Below are 9,770 nucleotides of genomic sequence, written 5' to 3'. Positions count from 1 at the left end.
TAATCTATTCCTAATCATTTCAGTGTAAACTTCAGTCTTTCTCGTCTGTGTGTGTCACTGCAGGGGATGTCTGCGTCTCAGGTGGAGTCCGTGGTGAGCAGCGTGGAGTCCCTGCTGGCAGAGGCGAGGCGTGTGCAGTCCCAGTGCAGCGATCGGGCCGAACATCTGTCTGCGGCCGCCGCACATCTGCGCGAGGAGATGGGGGAGCTGCGGGAAGAGTGTGAGACCGCTCAACTGGACATGGTCCGCATGAGGCGACTACTGGACGAGATGCGCGACTCCAAAACTGCCTTTGAGGGGCGTGAGAGGCAGAGTCGCAAGCTGAGCAAACAGCTTTGAGTTGGAGTTATTGAGTGTGTGCGTGTGTGTGTGTGTGTGTTTGGGGAGTGACACCAAAGAAGAGTGTGAGTCATTGTTCGCTTCCATCTGTATACATGGCTTGGTGGGGAGGGACCCTTTCACCACTTTCCCCCTATGACATTGTGTTAATATTTCAATCAAATAAACAAACGTGTTGATGAAGCAGAAAAAGTATACTGTATAATTTGAGTTGCCGTTCTGACACCTTCAAATCCTAAAATGAAAGAATTGGCACTTAGGATTGGGGTACAGAATTCCCAAACATAATTCTTGATACTGGCGCAAAACATCAGTTTTCATTCAGGATGTCAACAGTTGGATATTGCTGATTACATACATAAACTGAATAACATATCCTCTGACTCAAGATATAGACTTCCGTGGCAAAATAAACTTCTACAGGTTTGTTCCCAACTACAACGCAGGTTACAGACTGCAGGAGGGCTTTCCACAAAGCAGATTTACTTAATAATCAGCAGACCCTTTGCCAGTATTCTAAAAAACATTTTAGCCATCTGGGAAAATCATAAACATCACTTGTGGTAAATGAATGAAATATGGCAAATGCCTTCACTATGAAGCACAGCACCATCATGTGGTGATCTACAGCTAGAATAATAATAATGATAATAATAATAGTAATAAAAAAAAAAAAAAATCCAGTTTGCTACCACATCAGCCAGGAGGGGAAACCATTGGGATCTTCAGTAACAACTGTTCATCATGGTACAAACTCATTACTGGTACATGCCCTGGTTAAGTTCATATTTTAAATATAACAAGGTCATTTTTGCCTGTGTGCATCCTCAGACATCAAGGTCCTCATCAGGATCTTCTTGATCAAAGTCATCATTTTCATCTGGCTCATACAGAATTCGACCTGCTCCTTGTCCCGGATTGAGTAGAGCAGATTTTCTGTTTCAAAAAAGAAATTCATTAATTAGTAGGATATTTAAATATAAAACATATCCACAAGAGGTATGATGACACCCCTGTAGTTATTGATCATTATTATTAATCTTTTTATAAATAAAATCAAGAAATAGACACAGTTTTGCACATCTCACTTTTCGTGACTGAAGACAAAGGGTAAGGCCACTTTCTCTTTAGCCTCTCTCTCCATTTCTGACAGGTGAAGGTTAAAGGTGAGGTTGGCTGTCGGATCGGCCTGAAAGAAGAATTGGACAGAAGATGATAAGTTCAACCTAATCAGTTACTGTTCATTAAATCATTGGTGGAATTACAAGTGTTGCCATCTTAAAATGGCTGTGGTTTACCTCAGAGTCAGGCTCTGCCTGTGTCGGCACGGCATGGCTGACTTTGCTGTGCACAGTGATGGTCAGATCCTCCTGGACACTAAAGAGCTCTTCCTGATTACACAAAAAATTACCAAGCTATCTTTTCAGAATGGGTATAATACAAAACAGAACTGTGAAATGATCGTAACAAGCAAGAAACATAACACAGACCTTGTCACAGTAACTGATTAAGTTAAGAAGGGTTTACCTCTCCTAATTTGCTATATGCTCAACAGGTCATGTACAAAAAACTACACAGCTGAATACTAAATAAATCTGTGGGTGAAACACTGAGAAGAACCTGACAGAGAATCGACTACTTGCAAGGACAACACAGACTAATAAAAGTAATAGAAAGTCTAACCTCTTGAAGAACTTTTCCTGATTTTGTGCGTTTTGTTGTCTTGGCTAAAGCCCACGGCCCCTTCGTCCAGGGTGCCAGTGAGATGACTGTGGAGGCCAAGTGGCAGACACTTTCCACCACACTAGTCTGGTGCAGGTCAGAGTGCAGTAGCCCTATGATGGTTTTAACAGCACCCCCTGGTGATCAGGAGAAAAATAGTCATGCTTTCAAAACAAGCCAATAGCTAGCCTGTAACTAAAAGGAGAAACGGTAGGACCACACAACGGTACTGTACTGTGATTGGTGGCACGCGTCACCAACCAACGGCACTGACCTACTGTCTCGTGCCACTTTCCTACTGTCCTGCGAGACTGTCCCACGAGACGGTCTCACAACACTCACCTACTGTCTCACAGCACTCGCCTATTGTCTCATGGCACTTGCCAACTGTCTTGTGCCACTTGCAAACTATACCAATCCTAACTCTAAACCTAACCCATGGAACAGTTGGCATGTGGCATGGGACAGTATTTATGGGTTTCATCAGGTCCCTTGTCACAGGTGTATAAAATCAAGCACCTAGTTTATGAATGCAGACTGCATGGTGGTTGATTTTATACACCTGTGGGAAGGGACCTGATGAAACCCATGAACAGGTAACAGTAGGCGAGGGGCGTGGGACAGAAGGCAAGTGGCACAAGCCAGTAGGAGACAGTAGGGGTGCCACCAAGAAGAGTGAAGTTTTTGCTCCTACTGCTTCTGTAAATATGGTAAATAACAAGATAGTGCTAAAATATGCACACCTCTCTTTAGCTCTTGCAATCGTTGGCAGACAACTACAGGATCAAGGTGTCTCAGAAGCCATGAGAGGGAGTCAATGACCAAGACTGCAGATCTGGATTGCTGTGTTTGTGTAAGAAGGGTTGATAAATCCTGAGAGATGAATTGATGAACGTTGAATGATGAACGCTTCATCCAGCCCAAAGGGTCTGCAAATCCACCATGGAAATGCATCCTTGGAAGAAATATTAATAAGTAAAATGTATGACAAAGAAATGTATAAACATCAAAATAAAGGATAACAGTTTCTTCAGAATGGAGGGCTAAGTAACAATAACAATATGTCACCTTCGGCCACACTGACTGTCCAAGCCATCACGCAGTTCCTCCTCGCTCACTTCGAACTCAAGCACATGGACCACGTCTTCCCTGGAGCAAAACAGCAAACATAGCCTTTAACAAATCACAATTATAGGAACTTCTCCATTAATGAAGAGATTCGAATTAAAGCTTACCGTTTCAGTGCAGTATTTATATAACTCTTAAGTAGGGAGCGACCCGAAAAATTGGCAGTGTCTGAAATATGAGCATAACATTACTAACAATACGTTTGTCAACGTAATCTTCACTTTACAAGTAAGTTTTCTGAAAAAAGAATTTATAGGGTTTACATTTGTTTAATAACAAAAATAGGGGGGAAGACACACAGAAACGAAAATGATTAACAGTCCATGCAAACCCATTTTTCGACAGTGAGGGAGAGAATGCCGTTTGCAAGTCCAAGTTAGCCTGCAGTTGAGTTGACGTAAATGCCATAAGCTGTCTCAAGTCGGAGGGTGCATATGCTTCAGCGTAAAGCAACACAGCTCTTATTCAACAATAACAGTTACCTAGAAATATGATGAAAGTTCCTGCATCTGCTCCTTGTAAAACATCCAACAACATTTTGTGATCGACGATGCTAGGTGCCTCACCAGCTAACTATGCCACTAACGTTACATCAAAGACAACCTGTTTCTAAACTGAATTTGGATATAAGTCGGTATCTCTAAGGGACAATGTATAAAATACGTTTAAATACAAGATTCAGCTGCCTCTTGTCATAAAACATTTTGTAAAGTCCATGTTTAAAATACTAATGGTAACCCTGCCTCATGGAAACGCTAAATGCATCCAGCGATAATAACATGGATATTGTAGTTTTTCAGTCTTATCGTTGCCCTAAAACCATAGTAAGTTGTTGCGTCATTAAACTACAAGTCCCGCAAGACACAAATGAAATGCCTAGTGGTAGGAACCACAAGGGCCCTCTTCTGCAGAGCACTTGACATCGTTAATGGTTTGCGTGAAGCGCGCCGAAGACGACACGCAGACGTATTTTCGAAGAACTTTGTAACTCGTAGCCTTCTGGTCACGTTTACGAAATCGAATAGTTTGAATACTACTTCACTGGTCATTTGTTATTTGTCGGACAGATGTCAAGAGCGATTGTCGATGTGATTTCTGTATTCTACGCGGAGCAGTAACGTTAGTTGTTCAGCTAGATTCTAGCAACCAAACTATCTCAGCAGGATTATTTATGCAACACTGTGACGAAGAAATTATTAGCTGGCTATGCTAGCTAGTTAGCCAAGGCTGTAATTGCAAGTTGGCAATTCCCGAGTGGAGAAGAAACAAACACTACGCATCTTACGCTGAAAAGTAAGATTATATACGATTCAACTGAAGAACTGAAGCTAGCTAAGTTTTTCTCCCCGGCCGGGGGTTGCTCCCACCAAGCCGGGTGAATTGCGAAGACACTGGCTGGTGCCAAAAGATCCCCGTGTCCTCGTTGATGAGGCGACAATGCTCGAAATTATGTCTGACCATCAAGGTATGTGGGTTGATCTGTTATTTTTATTTCAATCTTTGCGAGGGAGTGTATATTTAATTGCGATGTTTAAGTTAACAGATATGCAACGAAAGGCCAACAAGCTAACGTTACGCGTTAGCTTACCGATGGTGGGTTACGATACAAATCTTGTTAGTGAGACAACTTGGGCTGGGAGCTGATGTCATGAATCACATCAGTTATTACTTTCCAGTGCCATTAAACGATTGTTGATCCAAGCGTTTATGTCTGTTCAAACGTAGGGAGTCCCTGCAAAATATCAAATAACTTTTTATAATGCATTTTGGTTAGAAATGGTTGGTGCCTTGTTGGCTAACCAGCTCTTTAGTTTTTTTTTATAGCTATCTAGCTTCTTGTTAGCATGGCTAACATGGTTACAGTTAGCTGGACGGTGGAGACAACGCAACAGTTTGCCATTTATATGTAACGTTTACTGACAACATCTCAATCCGCCTCATGTTTACTGGCTAATATGGCCTTATTTGCTATTCAGAGAAGAACTTTATATGACTCCAGAAAGGACGGTGTTTTGCATCGATAGCATTGTTCAACGAAATTGAAGGACTTGGCATCTAAAATCAACTGGTCAAAAAAGTCGTGTTAGCTAACGCTAACTATGCTAGTAGCAAACGTTTTTTATATTTGCATAGCGCTTACTGAGCTAATGTTACATAGAGCTAACATTAACTTCGGTTGTCAAGTGACAGCAACACGGCCCAAATGTTAAGACAGTGGCCTTTACTTAGCCTGATAGCTTTTAGGTTGAAATCGGCTAATGTAGATTATGTATTTGCCAGTTATCGTCAATGTCAGTAACAGTAACATTAGCTAACGTTAGCTGTCGCTAACCTTAGGCGCACTTGGCTGCCTTCTCTAAACCTGGTGCATATGGCTAACTTTACCATATCTAGACTTGTCTCATTTATTTAAATTTAAGTGTTTAGTGGCCCTGAGTCAAACTAAAATCTGTACTGAAATCGAATAAACATATTTTGCAGCTGATCTGGGAGATATTGTCGTTAGCAGTAGAAAATCTGTTCGGACATGATTAGTGAACCTATGCCAGCTATGCTTGCTAAGTTAGCCAGCTAAGTAACATTATGGTGTGTTCACATGCGGTGTCTTAGTTTTAATCATTCGGTGTTGCCGTGGATTGCTTTCGATAAAGCTAACGGTAGTTGTAAATGTGATTCTAGATCCAATTTAAGTATGTTGAAAGCATTTATTTGGGATTGCTAGTGTCCATGCTAAGCAGTCATGACAAGTAAAGCTGACAATGCTTATCTCGGACCACGCAATCTGCTAGCTTGCAAAGCTTGTAGGTATGTTTCTCTTCAATATGATCAAATTATTCCGCCTTCTTTTGTCAGTTGTGTTGCGAATTGTTATGTTCCCCCCCGCCCGATCAAATATCTGAAGTCTAATTTTGATTTTTTTATTTGCTAAACGCTCTTGATCGTTGTTTTGGTCATGTGTAGCCATACGGTCGCCGTAGAAGCAGGATAGATATGCTGAGCTGCACGAATTGTCATCTATCAATCAGCTAATGTTATGTGAATGTTATGCGAATGTTATGTTCCATGTCATCACTGTGTTGTGTATTAAGTACAGCAGGCTTGCGTTTCTGTGGACTCTGGGTAGCTTTGTTTATAAGTGAGTTGGAGCTCATTTCTGTGTGCTCAAGTGTGTATCACAATGAATACGTGTTAAATGTACTTATTTTCTTTTTTTGACAGATTCATTACTGAAGTGCAAATCGGAGCCTCTGGTAAGTCAAAATATAATATGATGACATATATATATATATATATATATATATAGAAAATAATCATTTAAAATAATGCTGCATAAATGTATCTAATGATTTATCCATCTAAAGCCCCCAGAGAGGAGGAAGAGAACGGTAGAGGACTTCAACAAGTTCTGCAGTTTTGTGCTTGCTTATGCAGGCTACATCCCCTCCCCGAAAGAGGTAAGATCCAAAATGTGTGCTTCTTTTAGTCTTGATTTTTTTTTTTTTTTTTTTGCGATTTCTGATCTCTGAACCTTTTCTCATCTTCATCATCTTGTCTTAGGAGAGCTCGTGGTCGCCGACCTCCTCCAGCTCCCCACACAGCTCAGGAGCATCGGGAGAAGGGGGGAGCACAGCGCTGGGCGGCAGTTGGCGGGAGGGCTCTTCAGACCTGCACACCATCCACACATTTGTGAGGAAGGCCCGCTCCAACAAGGGCTCCAGCAAGAGCATGCGCCGATTGCCGTCTGACAGCACCTTGCTAGACAAAATGCGTCTGAAGGACTCTCTATACGAGAGCCACGTCTCGACGGGCAAGACGGCCGAGCGCAAGAAGGACAAGAAGCTGAAGCGCGTGTCCGGCGGCGGAGGGCCAGAGAGCAGCAGCAGCGGCGGCGAGAAGCGCGCCCGCATCAAGCGCAGCCGCAACCCAAAGCAGTCCAAAGCACTGAAGAAAGTAAAGAGTCCGCCGCAGAGCGAGACAGACTCGGAGCAAGGGCTGGGCGAGGGGCGCGCGCGGCGACCAGAGCTCGGTGAGAGAAGGAGTCCACCGTCCTCGGTGTCCGGAGGGTTGGTCAAGGCCGAGAGGGATGCAGAGATGAGCTCGAGTGAGGGTGAGACGTGGATTGCTGATGAGGATATCATGGTAGAGTCTGGTGAGTATTGCTGGAGTTGTGTAACAGGGCTGTACGTTAAGGTTTTGTTTTTTTTGTTCATAGCGCTGGTGCTAGAAAGGTTTTATATCAATCAATAGTTTTGTAGCACAATCCACATAGTCTCGTATGTAGTTACAAACACTTCATCTGTAGACTACACTCCATTAAACATTTTAAATAAGGTGTCACTGGTGCTAAGCTGGTAGATCATCCATAGCACAGACTGGTTTCTTTGTAGCATGTAGCACTACTGTATACAGCCATGCTGTATTGCCTTTGTCTTTGCCTATAGCCTCACTGTCTCTTACTCTACTTTATTTTTAACCATCGTTGTCTATTTTCTGTTGCTTGCAGGTGATGACTCCTGGGACTTAATTACCTGCTATTGCGGAAAGCCTTTTGCTGGGCGGCCCATGATTGAGTGTAACCAGTGTGGGGTGTGGGTACACCTCTCTTGTGCTAAGATCAAGAAGTCCAATGTACCAGACATCTTTTACTGCCACAAGTGCAGGGACTGTCGACGGTCTGGACACAAGAAAGACCCTTAAATATTTAAGTGCTGAGAATGTCTTGAATATGGAAGTTTCATTGCATCTAAATCCTTGTTAGGAGAATGTTTCTTTTTTTTTTTCTTTTTTCTTTTTTGAATGAATTCAACTGGTTGGTAACCCTAAACTGGTCCCTGGCTGACAACTTGAAAACAACAAAAATCACTTTAGGTTAAGATCCAGATAAGACAATCACTGTCCTCCCTAAGCTAATGAAGTTCACTTGTTTTTTTTGTTTGTGGTTTTTTTTTTTTTTTTTCCATACAAAATTAGGAATTCAGTGCACAGAATTGTTCTCATGGACTTAGCTCCAAAGTTACAAACTACAATTTGCAGCTCATGTTCAGTCTTTTTCCGATGGCCCCACAACACAACTGATTTTGTTATGCACTAATATCAGACCCTGGTCCTAAAAGTACTCCTGAACATTTTTTAGATGTCATTGTATGGCTAGGATTCACCACAAGTCTGTCTGGATAAAATGCCAATTCAGGTTTCTGATGATGCCTTCATTCATTTGTCAGTCAATTCACATGTCTGTCTTAATATGGTGAAGTGGACAAGGGTTGCTACGGATGCAACTGTGTCGGAGGTAAACTGCAGGTGCATATAAGGGAAGTTGTATATTGTTATGTGGATAGTATTCATTAAATGTCAACATTCTTTTGAGGTGCACCCAAATCCTCAAATCTGCTACCATACATTTTTAAGTTCCCTTGCCTAAAAGGGAAAAGAACCAGTGATTTTCCAGAAGTGTATTTAATCAGTACTAAACTCTTCAGCATGTTTTGGTGTTTTATTTGTTTTGTTTGTTTTTTTTGTTTTTTTCCTCTTGCAGCTGCTAACACGCAATACTGGCTACCAACCATTTTGATGCATTCTATTAACTTTTCTGTTTTGCTTTTGAACTGTTATAACTGTCTTGTATTACTGGTCTTCAGATGGCACTTACCAACTTGTAAAGCCTGTGGGACTTCTCAAAAAGAGGAGCCTTCGGTTTGGATATCTTCAATCTGTATGGGCAAGGCAGTCTGAATGACTGGCTGCAATGTATGACTGCACTGGTTGCGAGTTCTCACCTGGAGTTCAACCAGGCAAGCTGTTTAAATTGGTCCCTTTTTTTGTTTTAGGTTAAGACTCGGCAGGTTGTGGGAGATTCAGTGTTGTGTAATGGAGGACTAGGCCCTATATTGACGCCCTGTGGTCGTCGTTAGGCTGCTATTAAATCTCTGCATGGTTGGTTGTAATGAAGTTTTTGTTTGGTTTTTTATTTTTTATTTTTTTTTATTCTGTGTGAGGAATTGGCTCAGTCACCAACCCCAACCCCCCCCCCGTCAAACCAAGCCCATCTCTCATGCTACGGGTTGTCTATTCTTAAAGCTAGTTTCGAGACTAGATTTTTTTTTTTGTGTACAGTGAAAAGTAAAAGAGTTTATGGCACTCAAGAGTGTTGTGGCATTAAGTCCATCAAGTTTTTTTTTTTTTTTTTATCAGTTTTGTTCGTAGGTGGGGTTGTGGCTTCATTAGGATCCCCAAAGGCCGTTGCCCCCTCGACCCTGTGTATATATACCTTGTCCTATTGAGAACTGTACATACAAGAGTGAGAATAGAACAGATAGCCAAGCAAAGGTTATATTTTTGGCGTCTTATTTCTTTAAAGTAGCTTGGGAAATAATAAGACAAATAAATCTTTCTTTTCGATGCTCATAACCTGTTGTATTTTTCTGTCCCATTGTCAAAATTGAGACCATTGTATTTCAACAATTTTATGACTTTATTTGTTCAAAATGCCATAAAAACATCCAATTTTTACATTTTGGTAAGCACACTAGTTTGTGTTTGTCCATAGCCACCAGAGGGAGCCAATGTTGCATTATGAAACA

The 9,770-nt window shown here is 41.7% G+C and overlaps 2 protein-coding genes across 5 annotated transcripts; one reads left to right on the top strand and one right to left on the bottom strand.

Annotated features, from left to right (window-relative positions):
- Positions 1–518: 518 nt before the first annotated feature.
- Positions 519–4,346, bottom strand: elp5 (elongator acetyltransferase complex subunit 5). Of its 3 annotated transcripts, none has more exons than XM_048236650.1 (8): positions 4,232–4,346; positions 3,297–3,357; positions 3,130–3,210; positions 2,805–3,016; positions 2,023–2,198; positions 1,638–1,730; positions 1,428–1,528; positions 519–1,275 (listed from the first exon to the last, which is right to left on the bottom strand). In XM_048236650.1, the coding sequence occupies exons 1-8, from the start codon at positions 4,236–4,238 to the stop codon at positions 1,167–1,169; spliced, it is 840 nt and encodes a 279-aa protein (XP_048092607.1). In that variant the 5' UTR covers positions 4,239–4,346; the 3' UTR covers positions 519–1,166. The 3 variants fall into 3 exon arrangements, with proteins under 3 accessions (XP_048092607.1, XP_048092606.1, XP_048092609.1); XM_048236649.1 differs by lacking the exon at positions 4,232–4,346 and adding an exon at positions 3,672–3,922; XM_048236652.1 differs by lacking the exon at positions 4,232–4,346 and adding an exon at positions 3,521–3,845.
- Positions 4,134–9,597, top strand: phf23b (PHD finger protein 23b). Of its 2 annotated transcripts, XR_007192672.1 has the most exons (6): positions 4,134–4,654; positions 6,409–6,440; positions 6,552–6,644; positions 6,748–7,339; positions 7,694–8,490; positions 8,829–9,597. XR_007192672.1 is itself a non-coding variant. In XM_048236648.1 (5 exons), the coding sequence occupies exons 1-5, from the start codon at positions 4,627–4,629 to the stop codon at positions 7,885–7,887; spliced, it is 939 nt and encodes a 312-aa protein (XP_048092605.1). In that variant the 5' UTR covers positions 4,134–4,626; the 3' UTR covers positions 7,888–9,597. The 2 variants fall into 2 exon arrangements, 1 of the variants encoding a protein (XP_048092605.1); XM_048236648.1 differs by having other exon boundaries at positions 7,694–9,597.
- Positions 9,598–9,770: the final 173 nt, after the last annotated feature.

Source organism: Alosa alosa, chromosome 24, assembly GCF_017589495.1.
Source record: "Alosa alosa isolate M-15738 ecotype Scorff River chromosome 24, AALO_Geno_1.1, whole genome shotgun sequence".
NCBI lineage: Eukaryota > Metazoa > Chordata > Actinopteri > Clupeiformes > Clupeidae > Alosa > Alosa alosa.
This window is presented reverse-complemented; position numbering and strand designations above follow the sequence as displayed.

Bases quoted from the DNA above. Each gene is read 5' to 3' on its own strand.
- elp5 (XM_048236649.1), bottom strand. From the start codon at position 3,726: ATGTTGTTGGATGTTTTACAAGGAGCAGATGCAGGAACTTTCATCATA. The intron at 3,017-3,129 runs GTGACATATTGT...ATTTCTTCCAAG, and splicing joins GACAGTCAGTGTGGCCGAAG to GATGCATTTCCATGGTGGAT. The intron at 2,199-2,804 runs GTGTGCATATTT...CCTGATCACCAG, and splicing joins ATTGCAAGAGCTAAAGAGAG to GGGGTGCTGTTAAAACCATC.
- phf23b (XM_048236648.1), top strand. From the start codon at position 4,627: ATGCTCGAAATTATGTCTGACCATCAAG. The intron at 6,645-6,747 runs GTAAGATCCAAA...ATCTTGTCTTAG, and splicing joins ACATCCCCTCCCCGAAAGAG to GAGAGCTCGTGGTCGCCGAC. The intron at 7,340-7,693 runs GTGAGTATTGCT...TGTTGCTTGCAG, and splicing joins GGATATCATGGTAGAGTCTG to GTGATGACTCCTGGGACTTA.